We start from the raw sequence: 17010 nt of genomic DNA on the forward strand, positions 1-17010 counted from the left end.
GTCCAAGGGCGGACAGCGCTTCCGGCAAGGGGTCCCCCGGCCCCGGGCCCCGCAGGCCGCCCGCCCACCCCTGGTGGCCTGACCTCCAGCGGGGCCTGAGCACACTCGGCCTCCAACCCAAGTCCGCCCCAGCACTTCCCACCAGGCCAGAGTCTCCTGAGCCCTGAGCGGACCCCCCCCCACCCCCACCCCCCAGTGGCCTCCGAGCAGCTAGCGGTGGTTCTGGGGGAGCCCACACTGGCAGCGCCGCCCTAACCACACCACCCTGTCCGTGGCGTGGCGGTTGGCAGGGTGGGTTGGGGACCTGTGCCAGCCCTAAGTGGTGGAAGGCCCCACTGCCCGGCGGGCTGGGTGGTGTCAAGTCTCTTCCTCCTCACGTCACAGGTTGCTCGACTCTGTGCCAGGCACTGTCCTAGTAGCAAGTAGGGTGTCGGGGACATGGGCTTCCATCCAAGTTGCTTCTTCTGGGATGGCCACTTACAAATCGAGGCGTCGCCTTGTTAAGCTGGGGACCCTTCCCCAGCTCACCCCTCTGCAGGGAGGAGGGTCAACGTCGGAGCAAGCGGCCCCTTACAGCCTCCCCCCCGGCTTACGGGGAGACAGACGGGGAAAGCAGGGGGCTTACAAGACAGCACCTGAGCCACCTCTCCCTGAAGAGAGGGGTCCCTGGAGGGTGTTGGGGTGCGTGGGGGATGGCGAGTGTGCCATTGGTGCGGGCGCTGGCTCAGACACAAGGGTCAGGGAGTGACGACCCAGGAGCGGAAGCTCCACCGGAGGTATTTAAAAGTAAAAATCTGGTCCCCCACTCCACCTTGCAGCCTCCCCTGAAGCCGCACCTCCGTCTTCCCCGTCCGCCTCTCTGCGGCCCCTCGGGAACAGCCCACCGGGCGAAGAGCTTCGGCGTTCTGAAGGCAGGTCCTTTCATCTGCGTCTGCCTCTGGCACAGGCTGCCAGAAACTCGCTGTCGAATGAGTGAAACGAATTCCTTCAAAACCCTCAGCTCTGCTGACATAAAAGTCGACGCTAATTGGGTCTTATTTTCCTCGAAAGATTTTACAGATTTTACAGCGGCTGAATGCTTTCACACATTTGTAAAGGGTACGAAGATCTATCACTCTTTTTTCTGTTTGCAAACACACTGCAGACAAACGCAGGGCATTCTAGCAGGAGCCGGTGGGGGATCATCCTGGAGGCCTGAGGGCTGAAACGGGACACGGGGAGGCACCCAGGTGGGGGGAGGCTCGGGGAGCAAGTGCAGACCCAGAGCGTCCACGGCACTCTGAAGCTGGTGTGAGAACAGGGGACGAGAGAAATGGGCGATGGCGGACCGGGGAGCCGGATTCTCTCCATCGACCTCTGCACACAGAAGAGTCCAGGAAGCACTTCAGACAGCAGGGTCCTGGCACTTCTGTGTATGGGGGCAGGGAGGAGACTGTCGGTAGCGAGAGGATGCTGGACGTCTTTCCTTTTAGACGGCCCCAAGAAAGGAGGAACGAGAGAGTCAGTTCAATCACATTTATTAGACACTTAATTCCACACAAAGCATGAGAAAATGGTAGATGCTTGTTAAAAACAGATATTACTGAGTCTGGTTTTAAGCCACCCCCAGATCGAAGAAGTCCAAACCAAACAGAACGTTAAGGAATTTTTCCACTTTAGAACCCTGCCCGTTTCCTCAAGATGCAGCCTGTCACAGACACAAACGCCTTCCAGGAACGCTCCCCCCTCCTCACTGCAGGCTTCACGGGCTTCGGGGTCAGTAAGACAGGCAGCACTTTGTTTAGACAACATTTTACGAAGGTACTAACCCACAGGTTCGTATATATTTCACTGTCAATAAAAAATTCACCTCCATTAAGTTTTCTTTAAAAAATGAAAACTTAAAAAACGACTCACCAGATCTTTAATGCAATCCGAGAAATGTTTTTGGTGGCTTGACTCTTTCCAAACTCAACTGGGCGTTCAGACCTAATTTAGGAGTTGAGGCAAAGACTTAAAACTTCTGGAAGAAATCAGAATACAATTCCCAGGACTGTTTAGGCAGTTTGGGGGCACAGTTCACATTCTAGACACGTTTCTGAGATCGCATCATGCAGGCCGGCTCTCGGAGTGGGAGCCGTGTGCCGAGGTGTTTGTGACATGCTGGTGTTCGGCTGTGTGCAAACCCCCAGTGCCTGCGTGGATGCGACCCACCACCAGGACAGCCCCGGATGCCAGCATGTCTGCTAGCAGATGGAAACACCGGTGCCCTGGGAACACTTGTTTCATCTTCCTGGTGTTTTCGGTCGCTCATTCAACATGTATTTATGATCGGTTTTGAAGAGCTCCAGGCTGGGTCATGCTTTGGGAACACAGCGGGGGGTGTGTGCGCGCGCGCACGTGTGTGTGTGTGTGTGTGTGTTGGGGGGGGGTGGAGTGTGGGTGTGTTGGGGTGGTGAAAACCGGAACTCCGGCCCCGGGGAGCTGACTGGGTTTGGAGGTGACGTTGTTGCTGGGTGTCAAGGACGGGCCGTGTGCCAGGCAGCCGGTCCCTGACAAGGGCGTCACTCAGCAGGGACCCAGGGAACTCAAGGGCGTGGTCCATTCCGGACCCACAGAAAGCTCGTGTGGCGGTGTGCTGAGCGGGCGTGAGACGTCTGCTGAGCCATGGAGTTCGGACTCGACCTGGTGCCTGACCAAAGGGCCGGGGAAGTGGCTCCGTCCACCAGGACTGACGTGCAGCAAAGGCAGGGCTCACTCCTGCTGAGAGCGACCGCGGCCGCGCGCGTGCAGGATGCGGGCGCCCGGCCGTGAGCCCCGCCACGGCGACCCTCGCGCCTCCCCTCGCCGTGCCTGGGCGTCGCGGGCGCCTCGGCCTCACCGTCTAAACATCGTGTCAGACGTGCCAGCCGGATTCGCACTCGGTGTCCCCGAAGGACAGAGAACGAATGACCTGCTATAAAAATCACATTTCTCTGGAAACTTAAAAAAAAATGCATCGACTTGTGGAAACGGCGAAACCCCAGGACAATGAACACGTGCACGCCCTTTCCCTATGCTCACACGCGTGTGCACGACCTCTCCCGCACCACTTAGCTGCTTCAAACGCCTAACCCCGAACACCTCCGTGTGCACCCCGCCCCTTAGGAGCAAGGACACCGGCCCCGCCGTCACCGTACCCCGGTCGTACCCGCGGGAATTCATCATTGGAGGAACGTTATCATGACCTACGAAGCCGCCCTGCACCCCACCACGTACGTGTGCGTGACTTTCAGTCTCGCTGGCCCCGTGTCCTCACGTAGGCCGGGGACGGCCCCCCCGGCCAGCTCCTATGTCTTTTTCACATGTTCCTATCAGTTTTCCAGGCCTTCTGTTCCTTCTGGAACGGTAAGATGACCTGCGGGCTCACTGTGGGTCCCCTCCCTGCCTCAGAGTCAGCCGTTTCCCCACGGAGCCTGTCCTGTGAGTTGGGGGGACAGGTGTTCACAGAGCAGGAGCTTCCTGTTCAGAAACCCAACTCTCCCCGCGGGGGGGGGTGCCGCTGCCCCCAGGTGTCCTTGCTGGCCCTTCCAGAGGACGGGGGCAGCGTCTGTTTTCTTAACGATTCCTCGAGTTCGGCTCCCACCTTCCCGAGTGCTTCCTCGCCCGCGCCCACCCGTGTCCCCACGTCCCACGGCGAGAACCCCAGTTCCCGCCGATAAATGTCCCTCTCCACAAAGCCTCCGCTCCTCACGACGCCTACTCCGGGCCGTGCACGATTCCTCCACTGCTTTTTGTTGTTCCTTGAAAAATCTAGGTGACGTGCGTCTGTCCACGGCGTTTGCTGCTCTCATTTGTTTCACATTTCCGTTTTCCCAATATGTAAAACTTTTATATGGTTCAAAGGTCGAAACTGTAAAAAGGAATTCTCAGGACTCTGCCGGCCCCTCGGCCCCTCTCCCACTCATCCTCCCAAAAGGTAAACATTTTTTATTAGTTTTTGTCTTATCTTTCCTGTTTCTTTTTTTGAAAAGAAACACAAGATCATATATATTCATGGATCTGACACCAGATATAGAACATTGCACGTAATCTTTGGCAATTTGCTTGAAAAGCATATTTTTTTGTAATCTCATCTAAAGCACTATGTTTTTACCTTCGGAGATCAGTGGGCTGAGAGAATGCGCTAATAAAAATGTACCAGGGGACGGAACTGCTTGCTACTGGAGGTTCCCCCCCCCCCCCCCAATTCCCAGCAGCCTAAACTAGTCCCCCAGGAAGGGCGCAGGGTCGGGTGGGGTCGACCCTCGTGTCTCAGGAACGAGAGTCCTATTTACTTCTGAACACCAGCAAAATCATTTCTGTGGCTGCAAACGTTTTCAAGGGCATGTTGAAGACCCAGGGCCCAGGGATGGGGCAGCTGCAGGAAGGAGAAGAGGAATAGCGAGCAGGCCAGCCGTGGTTCCGCGTACCTCGAAACAAACAGCGTGTGCAAATGGAGATGTATAGAGAAGCAAGACGAAGGGTAAATGTTTATTTTGATGGCGAAATCTTTCTTTAGAAAACCTTTGCAGGCTCCTTGTAAGTAGTTTGTTTCTCTAGTGCATTGAAAATGATTCAGTCTTCGAAAACCTGAGTCACATTTTTTTCCCCAGAAACACCCCTGCGTGAAGCAACACGTCTCCCTGTAGTATCTAAAAGTGGATACTTTTAAAAAGTAAAAAAGGGTTCTAAACCTGCTGCTGAGGGTGTTGGCAGCTGGAGAGGAAAGGGTGGGGGGGAGGGGAAGGAGAAATTAACCAGAAATTGTTCATTTCTTTAAGGGCCATGAGAAGGAAATTTAGTATTTTTTAAGATTTTTTTTTTTCTCACTAAATCTGGAAGGTTCCATATTTCAGGCTGGTTCATAGGTATAGGTGAAAAGTACTAAAATGGAGCCACATTACTGATGTTACAAGGCAGGTTAAAGGTCAGATTTGAAATAAGATCACTTATCCCTTCTCAAGGACCTATAAAACTTGAGTGACCTTAAAATCCAAACAGAGTGGGGAAAAAAAAAAAAAAAAGAAACAAAAAACATTCCAGTCGGGGTCATGGTCCTCCTAAGATCTCCATAAATTCAGTGACACTGGAACGTCACCTGTGAGAACCATAAAACCATGTTTTGAACGAGAACCATGGAACGCCCCGACGGCTTCCTCTCGACGTGCTGGGAATGCGCGGTGAACGTGCGCGGCCCGGCTGCTATTTTTAAAGCGTGGTTTGTTCCGCGAGCAACTCAGCAGCTCAGGAAACCCGCTGTGTACACCGCGGGTTCCCGTCTTTCTTTTCCTTTAAACGAGAGGCTACCTTCCCTTTCCTGACGCTCTCGGGGCCGCAGAGAGGGCGGGCGGGGGGAGCGCAGGGGCGGCTGTCAAGACCAGGGCTCGCCCGGGGGGGGCTGTGGAAATCGGAGGGGACAAGGTGGCGGGGGTGGCGGCCGGCTCGGGGACTTACCAAGCCGAGGGTCACGACCCGCCGGTGTGGCCGCACCCCTGCTGGGGACAGCCGCGGTGCGGGGCGTTTGCGCCCGTGAGGCCCGATGCTACTGCTCAAGTTCTGGGTAAATTCAACTGTCAGCAGGAACCGAAGGTGCTGTCATTGCTTAACTCGGCCAATCTTTCGAATGGATGACCAACCTTGAGGCTTAATTGGATTTTTTTTTTAAAAAAAAAAAATCAATTTCCAGCCGTGGCCTGGTGAGGAAATGAAGTGCTACGTTCTCGGGCCATTGTAAAAATCCGTTTTGCTCAGGACTATTTTTTTTTTTACAACTTTAAAATGACATTATCCATCTTAATAGGTGTAGGTATACGTACACGTATATGTACCTTTTCTAAACAACCACCAAGACACACACACGCACACCGAGTCACGTCACAAAAGAACCATTGCTCTCTGCTCGGCAGGCTCAGTCATCAGCCCCAATCTCTTCACACCAATTACATGACAACCTGAGCCGGGGTAATGACACACCGACTGTTTGCAAATCTTGCTTTAGCTTCGCTCGGGTCTAATCTTCGTAATAAGAAAAAAGTCCTTGAGGAAGCTTTTCCCAAATCACATCTTGACCATTAAATCTTTCTCGAAGAAGGTCATTTAATTTTATGCACAGAAATGAACAATCGAAACGGCATAAGCAGAAATGGTACGTGGTCTGGAAATGAGAAAGACGATGATTCTCGTCCCAGCCCTGGGTCGCCGCGGGACCTGAGTCGTGGGGCCTCGGCAAGCCCACTCATGGGTCCCCATTCCTCTGCCTGGGAGAGGGGGAGGTTTGGAGGGGTGCTCTCCTTGCCCAAAGGTCGATGAAAATGGAAGCCTTTTAGGGCGTCCCAAGCCACAACACTGGGTTAAAAAAAAAAAAAAACAACACCAGATTCCCTGAGCACTTCCTCTAAGAGGACAAAGGACGCAAACCCGAGCCCCTTATCCTCCACTGCGACGTGTGTGAAATGAGAGAGACTGTGTGTTTACCAAAGGCAGAATCTGGATGATTAGCTAAAAGCAATTTTATAATAATAGTTGACAGACAGGAAACGCTAGACCCAGTGGTCCTCTCTGAGGCTGGTTTCAGTGTGCACTGTGCTGAATGGAGCCTCGACAAAATGGTCCATTGTACCCGGGCTCCGGAGCTGAAGTGGAGGTCCACACAGTGGTCCTGAGCATTCAGGACGGTCCAGGGAGCTAATGTGGGCGACTGGACAAGCGATTACTTTTTTTTTCCTGCCTCAATGGACCAGGTAATTTGTACACAAGTCTCTGCCATTTGGCTCTGTGGAACGGCCCTGTGTGTCCGTAGGCTGGCAGGACATTGAGGGCGGCGTGGGCTCGGGGACAGGACACGCACAGCACACGGCGACGCCCGCCGTCCCAGTCCGGACGCTGCGCCGCTCGAGGAGCAGCGGGAGTCTGTCCGCGTGCCGCCCCGAGCCCTCACTGCTCCCCTCTAGAACCCACCGTTCTGAGGGCAGGGCCTTTTCCTCCGCTTTCAAAACAAAACCGCATAAAAACATCAGGCGACAAGGTGTGGGGGGAGGGCTCTGGGCGGTCAAGGGAGCACCGAGAGAGAAAAGCAGGCGTGTTTACAGGCTGACAGTGGAAGCCCGCGTGCACGCAGGGCCCGGCTCCGCAACGCAGCCTCGTGAGCGCGCGCGAGTCCGCCCGCCCGCATCGCGGGAACCGCCAGGCGGCCGGCCTCCGCCCGCTGGCCTGTCCTCCCTACACCCCGCTGTGGGGGCGGGTCAGCCCCGTCTCCCCAGGACTCCCGTCCTGGCCACGGTCAGGGGCCCCGATGACCAAAACCGAGCCAGCACGCAGAGGAGCGCGCTGCGCTCCTGAACCCGGACGCGGACTCCGCGGGGCTGACGCCCGCTGTGGCCACGCGGCGGTGACGGCCAGCCAGGGGCCTTCGCGGCTGCTCAGCTTTAGGCTTCATTCCTACAGTTATCCCCACGGTCCTGTCCCCTGGGCGTCCAGGAGGACCTGCCCGGCGGTCCTCGCTGCCACACGTCCAGGTCGGCCACGCCTGGGCCCGGGCCCCGAGCCTGCCAGCTCTTGCTGGACAGGGAGCTTCGGAGCCCATCAGCGCACACGCGTCGGAAACCCAGGAGGGAAAAGCCCACGAGGTCCCCGCACAAGGAGCACCGTGCGCCCGCATGCGCCGGCTCGGTCACAGCAGCCCTCGCCAGCATGGGGGAGGCCTCGGATGCCACTGCTGGTCCAGAACGTTCCTGAGGCCTGTGCGAAGTGTCTTTCCTTTCACAGTGGGGCTGATTCTGCAACGGAGCCGAAGGCTGACGCGCAGTGGGGGCATCAGCGTCCGGGGGGAAATCGAGGTGCGGGCTGGGAGACAGGAGGCTGCCTCCATGTGGCTTCTCCTTGGGCACTGGGACAAGGAAGGGCCATGAGCCTCGTGGCCGAATGCCCAGCTCGCCACGGCGACTGCCTGGAGGGACAGCGCCGACTTCTGCACGTGGAGACCCTGGGGCTTGACTGCGGAAGGCGACCGTGGCGCCTTGGTAACGGCCCCCGAGACACAGAACCAGCCACGCGGCTGAGAAGGAACCGCTAAGACCCGCTCGAGGGGGATGCAGTCCTGGCTTTGGGTCCAGCAGCAAATGCTGTCTGTCCCTGAAGTTTTCAGTGGGATACGATGGGACCCTTTCAAAGTCAGTTAGACATTCAAACCTGCCAGAGCCTTGTGTAAGAATCACCTCTCGATGAAGTAAATGAACTACAATTTTATTTGAACATCTCCAGATGTTTCTTGGTATGTGCATAAGGCTTACAGTTGCATAAGGAGATGAGCTGCGTGTCTGGCAGGCCCTCTGCGCACACTGGCCAGCGCAGGGGCGGGGACCTCCGAGAGCCACGACACACAGATGCGAGGCAGGGGCCTCCGGCCCTCCCCAAACACAGACACTGGGGAGGGAAATACAAGCCCTGTCCTTAAAACTAATGCTACGACGGCAGGATGCTCATTAATCTGCATGACTGCTTTATTGTACAAAAGTTTCCAGTAACAGTAAATTAGTTTTTAAAAAGGACAAAAAAAAAGTCACATTGGCTAGAAGCACGTCATTAATTGCTTTATTTAAGCACACAAGGAAAAAAAAGTCTTATCTGACCAGTTAGGCTGGAAGGGTTTTATCACCTTTAAGAAGCCATCAGCTAGGATGAAACACTGAAAGCACTGGTGTCAAAGCGAATAAATAACTAACGCGTTCCCGATCGGCAAAGACAGCGGCAAACCCGTTAGAGACGTACACGGCCTCGCGCCCACGGGAAGCCAGACCCCCCGGCCCCGGGTTAACACGAGACAGCAGATTTCAGGAGCCCTGGGGCCCTGGCGTTTCTCCTCTCCCGCCAGTCAGCGGGCGCCGCCCCCCCCCCGGACACGGGAAGGGGGCCGCCCCGCGACGGCTGGCCGCGGGCAGAGGGCCCGGACACACCAGGACGCCGCACTGGCTTCCTCCTGCTCACCGAGTGCAGGCTCAGCGGAGCAGCCCCGGGTTCGGGGAGCCGGCCACCCCCGCCATGGGGCGCGGCTGCGGCTTCAGCGGGCACTGCCCTGGCGTCATTCACAATGGGACATCTCCCCCACCCCGCGAGACCCTTGAACCATTTCCAATCAGACCCATTATTTTACCCAAATGGGGTGCGGGGACAAAAACCAACCCTAATTACCCTACTCGTTGAGAATAAGTATAAATAAAAGGCGATTCTTTTTACAATCACTTTCCTTCAAGATGCAGCACTTTGGACGTGACAGGGACAGGCCAGCATGCCCGGCGCAGCGTCGGGGAGGGAGGCCCTGGCGGGTCCGGACGCCGCCGCCGCGCCGCGCCGAGGGGACGCCTGCCACCCCCGGTCGGCAGCAGCCCCGCGTTTCAGGGACGAGCTTCTTCGCTAGTAAAGGAGTGTCCGTCAGGGGACACCGCAGTGTGTCCCAGAATGCCAGGGCCACCTGGAGATCGTTCTACGGCCACGGCAGCAGTAAGAGCGGCAGGGCCACCGGGCACGACACCGACCTGGGGCGGGCGGCTGGGCATTCGGCCCACGACCGTCTGCAGGGGCAACCTGAACCTCTGAACTTGAGTTCACATTTCGAGAAACAACTTCAAAGCCAATTCTAGAGAGGCATTTCACGTGCCTGTTCCAAATACAATGTAGCACATAAAGGTAAAAACAACAGAAAAGCCATCAGAAATTATACAAAGACCATGAAACTCTACTCATGCCTCGACCGATTAAGACACGTATGACTTCGGTTTTCAAAGTTATCATCACGTCCCACGTTATTCCACGATCCCAGGAACACACTTGGGCACCATGGCGACAACAGGCCAGCGACAGAGCCCGACCCCGGCGACCCGAGCCCCATTCACGCCGGCGGGGGTTGCCGGGTCAAGGTCACCACCGCCTGCAGGAGCCACCTCCGGGGCTCACCTCGGGGAGCAGTGGGAGGGCCGAAAAAATCAAACCTCTGGTGGAATGTTCTGCCTTGAAAGGGAGTGACGTTTGGTTAATAATTCGAGAGCCCAATGGGGCGACCCATTTGGAATGGCCTCTGTGTAAGTTCACAGTTCATTAAGTGGTATCTGGTTCGAACAGGTCGTGACGTCGTTGGCGTTGAGTGACGGACTGAGCGAGGGTGGCTGGGCCGTGCGCAGGGACACACTGGCCGATCCTGGTGACTCTTCATGCCGCGGTCAAGCTTCCTTTTAGTGGGAGGTTAGTTCGCGTCACCAACTTCTCAGTTTCGATGGTTTTGTTAGGAACCCCTTTTGGCTGCGGCAGGAATCGCAGCACCGAAACGCTGGATGAGGACCACCGGCCCACGACGCGTTGGAGCCCGAGGCGGGGGGCCCCGCCGGCACACACCCACGGCGGTGCCTCGCTCTCCACACCTGGTCACCCTGATCGTGAACAGCGCTGGAAACGCTAAGTTAGATGGGTGGGGACCGGGTTGTACGTTCTCGAAAGGCTTCTCAGTCTGTCTTCAACTGGAAAACACACAGGTAAAGAGAGATGAAGGGGCGTTTTTGCCTCTACTCATGAATTTTTGGTACAAAATTTCTTCAAGACCAGACGGTGCTCAAAAATTTTTTTTCCAAAAATTGTTTTAACATGCTCAGACTTGACTGCTGGAAAAAAAAAAAAATCGCATACACACATGTAACATCGAAGAGCTTGTGGAGTGCCTGTAAACGCTCAACTCATCCTCTCTTCCTAAAAACAGTACGTGGTAGCTGGTGGCAGAACTCCGCCTCTGTCCTGCAGCAGCATCGGGGTCCGGAAGCCGCGACGAGGGAGGAGGAGCAGAGGCCCACTGCCCCGGCGGGAGCGGGAGCGTGGCCCGGCCCGCACCTCTGCGACGGCCCGCGGGGCGCCCGGCCCCGCACGCCCGGGCTGCCGGCGTGCCGCGCACACAGACCCGACGCCGCTCAGCGAGACTTCACGCCGACGAGGACAACAAGGAGGACAATAATGATGACAAATAATATTAGAATCACGAGCATCTTCCGATTCTTCTTTTGATACTGCTCTGCCTACAGGTAGAGAGGAGGGAAAAAAGCAAGTCACTTCCGCCGGCTCACGTCGCGCTTGCTTCCCATCCCGGGCTCCCGGCTGCATCTCACAGCTGACATGCGCACAGCTGCGCGATTACAGTCCCCTCCAGCAGCTCACGTGGTGCGAGCTGCATGCGTGGGGGACTCCGTGACCCCGGAGCTGCCTATTTCCCCAGGACTCGCTCGAGCGCGCGTCTGGGACCCGCCACCGAAACGAAGCTGTCAACGGCGAGGCTCTGCTGCCAGGGCAGACGAGCCGCCTCTCCCGAGCCGTCCGCGCGTGGGCAGGGGTACGCCCGGAGCCTGTGCAGGACGCAGGTCGCCAGGGGAGCGCACGCCTGGGCTGTGCAGTCAGTCACATGACCGACTCACGCCGTGCGGGGCCGCTGGCCTCAGAGCAGCAGGATGGCCGCCTCCCTGAATCTGACAACAAGGAAAAGTCATCCTTTGAAATAAAGACGGAGAGTGCTCCCCATCCACGGAGGTCGAGTGCAGAAAGAGGCAAGTCCCTGTGCTTCAGGTGACGCAAAAGGGAGACCTTCGGGGGGGAGAGCGGAGGGGCCTCCAGCCACAACGGGCCCCGCCGCCTCCACCCGGCGCTGCGTCAGGGTGAGGACGAGCAGGCCGCAGATGGACGTGCCCACTACGACCATCTAACTGCCTCTGTGCCCCCGCCAGGTCCGCCACCAACCTGACCGGTGGGTCTGTTTGCTAAGCGACCCGGCCCTCCTGCCAGGACCGCCATCAACCAGGAGGGGACGTAAGGACAGACAGGCTCCCCTGTCTTAGGTCCGGCCTGTGCGGGACGACTCCCGACGCTCGGCCATCCTTAGGTGAGCTGACCTGCCAAGGACACGGCCAGCCATGCCACCGACAGCAGCGTCACTTGAGGGATAAGACGGAGCACCTCACTTTCTCATAAGTAACCTGAACACCAGGGAAGCCACGACTAAACAATGTACTTTAAAACCCTCAAAATGATTTATAAAAGAGAACCGAAAAGCATTTCCCACCGTTTTATCACAAAACATGTTTCCCTAGTTTTTAAGAAACTTCAAAACCAATGCATAATTCAACAGCAGGTCATGACCTGCGTACGACAGTGAGAAACTAAAGTTAGTTTCGCTCTTTCAATACACAAGGCTTGGGGACCAAATGCGTCTAAGTGCTGGAGACAAGCAGACACGAGCCACCTCCTCTTTCTCGTGGGACGTGGGAGCCTCACGCCCGCCCTGCACGGGGCGACCAGCACGTGGAAGAGAGCGCGGAGGGTTTCCGGGGGCCCTGGGCGGGGCCTCACTTTTTGCAAAGCTGACACTACCACGAGGTGGGCCTCTGTGCTCCAGGAAGTGCCTGGTTTCAGAAAAGTGGCAGAGTCGTGAGTGAGCGAGTTAGAACAATGCTCAGGATGTGGCCAGAAATACCACTGGAGCTGGAAGATACGTGGAAATGGACAGAAGTGATTCCATCTGTGAAGTGCTATGTCCCTGTCAAAGAGAACATGCAGCCGCCACTGAGGGAGGCACTCGGCAGCACACGGTGTCTCTCCTGACCGACCACGAGATCTCTAAGATGCTCTCCGTTTACTCCTAAAAAGTGCCACGAAAAATATTCCTGAAATAGCCACCTCATCAGCAAAGAATAAGAGAGCTGATGATGCTCTCGCTCCGACAGACCGCCCTCTTCTCAAAGGGAGCTCGCAGACGCACTGCGGCGATAAAACGGCAAGACGGGATCTTCACCTTCTCCAGCCGCCTGGCTAGCAGCAGCGCATCGGGACGCGCCGCGGCCCGAGAGGCCCACGTCAGCAGCGGCAGCGGACGGCGCTCAACACGCCTTTCGGCAAAGGCCCACTCACCTCTTCCCCAAAACCAGGAGACTCAAAGAGCGGAACAGTTCCTAGAAGGGTGAAAACCCCAATTTCTTTAGAGTGTATTGTCACAGAGGGGGTTCTCAGCAATTCCAAAGCCAAGGGAGGGGCACACCTGGAAACGCCACCTGCGAGCCCGGCCCTGCCTGACGCGATGCCCGCCGTTTTCCCGCGGCCACAGCAGAGCCGACCACGGGCAGGGCGCCGAGGACAGCTATGGCGGAGGAGGACCCTCGCCCGAGTTCACGGTACTTGGTAACAGGTCCTCAGAGGCTCAACTACCAAAAGACAGGGCGTTACCTTGTGCAGCTGTTTCAAGCCGTCTTCAGTTTTGATACAGGACTGCTCGACGTTATAATCGATTCTATCGAGGACGGAGCCCTGAGGAACGGATGAGAGTGCCAGACAGTCAGCCACCAGCCGGGGCCCCGGGGCGCAGGCACCAGCACGCGTGCCAGGCTGGACAGGGGGCCGCGGAAAGCCCGGGGACCCGCCGTGCAGTGGCATCAGACACTCGGGGGCAGAGTGCTGTGTTAGCCGCAATCCGGTCCAGCTCATGAGCGAAAAATCCCGACGGACCAGGGCTCCTCTATCGGGTCTGGCCACGCAGGGTGTGCCGCATTCACACTGGTGCTTAAAAAACATACAGCTCAGTGCGAACGGTCAGCGGCAGAGGCCCGGCTTCTGCGCCCGTCTGCTGCAGACTTGGACTCGAGCAAACAGAGCCGGCCAGCTAGGCTGGGCCGGTCACGACGGGGCCTGGACACTGACCGCCGTGTCTAGAAACATTGACACAGGCCTCCCGGGTCACGGCCACGAGCGTGAGCTCCTGTCTGCCACGTAAAATCATATAGTTGCCTCAAGGAGAATTTTGGTTTTAATTGTCTAATCTCTTGGTTCCGACAGGAAAAAGGAAACACCGGGCCACGTGGAAGAACAGGGCTGTTAACGGAGACGCCGAGAGATAGAGGACAGCTCCCTGGGAGCCGCAGGGGCCGTCGCTGCAACGAGATCTTCCAGAGCCTTCGCACTCCGTTCTCGGCTGCGTTCAGGGGGATCGGGACCCAAATCCCTACTGTGGAGATAATAAAATGCCCTCGTCGGATGGTGACGGTGAATAAACAATTTAGTTCGACGTGGAAGCCAGCAGTTCTAGTCACCACCACACAGTTACCTGCCAGAATCAGAAGGGAACCCTCGCCTCCTGCCAGAGTCCCTGCTGAGCGTGGGCGGAGTCCGCCAGGCCCCCAAGTCAGGCGCTCCCATGGGCGCCTGGGGGCAGGGAGCGTGAGAACTTCTGCTGACGTTGATTTATCTAAAAAGGGGTTTAGTGCATGTTTGTACAGAACGACGTTCCGTCTGTACGCACGTGCACACGTGTCTGTGTGTGCTCACACATGCGCAGACACGCACGTTTTCTTTCCTGACAGGGGCACGGAATCGGATTGGGGCGGGGAACCCCGCCGATGAGGAAGGCGGCCTCACGTACCTGCTCTACGATCATGGCCCCGAGGTCCCTAAATATTTCGCTGAGGTCGGAGATGGACTGCACGATCTGGCGGATCTCCCGCTCCCGCTCCTCCACCAGCAGCGTGTTCTGCTCCACGAGCACCAGCTGGTCGTCCGTGAAACCCTGGCAAGACGAGAGAGCGCACGGTCCGTGGGGGCGGTGCCTCCCCTCGAGGAAGCTGCTGTGCCCCTTCGGACACACTTTAAAAAGTGAATTCTGAACGCGCTTCTCTAAACACATGAACAACACACAAACACTTATTTTTCTCTAACAGGAAAGATCCGAGTCCCCCAAACAGGCAGGGTCTGGCGTACTGATGGCCAAAGCGGGGGGCACAGAGAAAGCCTGAGATGTGCCGCCACACGGGGCTGGCTGGCAGCACCAGCAGGGACAACCCTGAGCGTCTTTCCCGAGGCTGCCTTCCCGAAGGTTCTGGAAGGCAGATCACAAGGCCTCCCTGCAGCCTTTGGAAGGGAAGACGGGGCATGGCCCCCAGGCGGGGCCTTCCGCCCGCTGCACAGGCGGTGTGGTGACTCGCGGGTCGGGCCGCGCCGGTCCGGCTGCCAGCACTGGACGAGCAGCGGGCAGAGCGGGGCGGGACGGAGCGGCAGACGCCCGTGTGGCGCCTCCACGTACCCGGTCGTAGAGCGCACGGTCGTCTCCATCGTCCATCAGGGGCACCGACGTATCGAAAAAATGCTGGGCTCTTTCCTCTCGATTCTTCACGCCTATCATAGATGGGAATTCACTTTACTCAAATACGTAAGCCCTCCTGGGCACTCTTCCACCATTAAAACGGGGAAATCTGGGTTAAAACTCAACAGTCAAAACAGAGATATTCTTAGCAGCTTTACAAGAAGCCTATCTCCAACGGAGGTAGAGGAGTAAAAGATTATAAACGCACAACAATGTGCAAACATTTCGGGGTATTCAAGACAAAATGACAGTGTAAATGTGTACAATTCATTTGATACCAAGTGAATGACAAAATGACGCTTAAAACCATCTGAGAATCTCTAAGTGAAGCAGAAACATTGCCTCTAACTGCTGTTAAAAAACATTTTTTAAAAATCAATATTTTGCTCTAGAAGCATCTCTAGTAAGAATTCCAAATGGCCGTAAATCAAATTTTAGACGTCGTAACATTAAAACGCAAACGTGCCCGTTGCTGGAGGGAGCACTGGTTTTCCTGGGGCGCGTGGGAACGCTGCCGACAGCAATGGCGACAAAGGGAAAACCAGCCCGCAGGGCGGTCAGGGCGCAGCTGTGCCCGACTCTGCACTACTGTGTGGGGGCGGGGCTGCACCCCAGGGAGGGTCCCCCGACTCTCAGATACTTGGTTGTGATGAAAATACAAGCTTTAATGGGATTACGACTGCTTTTACCTACTTACTAGCCGCCCGGCCCCCCAACATCTAGAAAGCTACAGGCTTTGAAACGCTGGCCTGCGCGCCAATTTCTCGGAGCCTGAAGAGCGGCCTCCTGGTCTCAGGCGTGAACCGTTGGGTCCCGTCCTCAGCCTCTGTCTCCACTGTGCACGATTTCACAGGGGGTAGGGGAGCTCGAAAACCAACGAGGACAGGGACAAGACGAACTGGAGCCTGAGCGGCCAGAGAGCAGCGTGCGGGGCCGGGAGGCTGGGGCGGTCACTCACGTCGCAGGTAGCCAGACTGCGCGTGCCGGAAGCCGGCGGACAGCTCCTGCAGGGCCTGGGCGAGCGAGGCCACCACGTTGCGCAGCAGCCGCTCCTCCTGCGCCGAGCAGGCCCTGCGGGCCCGGCTGGGCAGCGCCTGCACCGCCCGCTGGCACCTGTGGAAGAGCTGACGACAGGCCGGGCTCAGCCGGGGCCGCGAGGAGCCCCAGCGAGCCCAGGCGGACGCACCAAGCCTGTTCACACGACGGGCACGGGGCACCGCAAGCTGCGGCTCAGCGGGCACGTGGCAGCCTGAGCCAGGTCTGCCCCGGCGTGAGACGTGCCGTGACCGGCCGCCTGCACCCTCTCACGTCTGATCACTGCCCCCACTCTGCAGGCAGGAACGCTGGAGTCCCAGGGATTAACTGAGAGTCACGCGGTTGTCACAGCGCTGAGGACCAGGCGCCTAACGCGCCGAGGCCCCGGGGCACCGTCCACACCTCGCCCCTTCGCTCCAGCGCCCAGGGGACAGAAACAAGCACAATGTGGAAACCCTGACGCTTAAACACTAGCCATGCGGCTTTTACGGGAAATGCCTCGGGACACTAATATGCTGTCTAGGGAGACAGCTCCCAGCCTTCTCGGTTACGAGGGCCACTTTCAACACAATGTTTAAAAGCAGGTGTACGATAGAGTCGTACACTTTAAAATCAAACGGCTGAACTCAGTAAAGCTCCAGGTTTAATTTTTAAAACCAATCCACAGTAGTATCGACCAACTGAATACTGTCCCCACGCCCCGGGAAGCGTGGCTGCCACCCCCTGCCGCCCCCCTGCGAGCCTCGGGCTGGGCAGGGGGGCTCTAGGCTGCCCTGCCATCTGGTTTGGGGCTGTGGCACAGTGTGGCCTCTGAGCTGCTTGTGGGC

At 57.2% G+C, this 17010-nt stretch overlaps 1 protein-coding gene across 9 annotated transcripts in view; it reads right to left on the minus strand.

Moving 5' to 3' along the window:
- Window positions 1-1032: 1032 nt before the first annotated feature.
- Window positions 1033-17010, minus strand: part of STX16 (syntaxin 16) — a 31107-nt gene continuing 15129 nt past the window's right edge. For 4 of the 9 annotated variants that reach the window (XM_016124898.2, XM_016124899.2, XM_016124900.2 and 1 more), the window contains 5 exons: window positions 16107-16272; window positions 15089-15180; window positions 14432-14575; window positions 13243-13323; window positions 8477-11051 (listed from right to left, as the gene is read on the minus strand). In XM_016124898.2, coding sequence (XP_015980384.2) covers window positions 10947-11051; window positions 13243-13323; window positions 14432-14575; window positions 15089-15180; window positions 16107-16272 — 588 coding nt within the window. In that variant the 3' untranslated portion in view covers window positions 8477-10946. The other 5 variants (XR_004953524.1, XR_001594423.2, XM_036229228.1 and 2 more) reach the window with 5 other exon arrangements.

This window comes from Rousettus aegyptiacus, unplaced genomic scaffold (assembly GCF_014176215.1).
Source record: "Rousettus aegyptiacus isolate mRouAeg1 unplaced genomic scaffold, mRouAeg1.p scaffold_m13_p_12, whole genome shotgun sequence".
Lineage (NCBI taxonomy): Eukaryota > Metazoa > Chordata > Mammalia > Chiroptera > Pteropodidae > Rousettus > Rousettus aegyptiacus.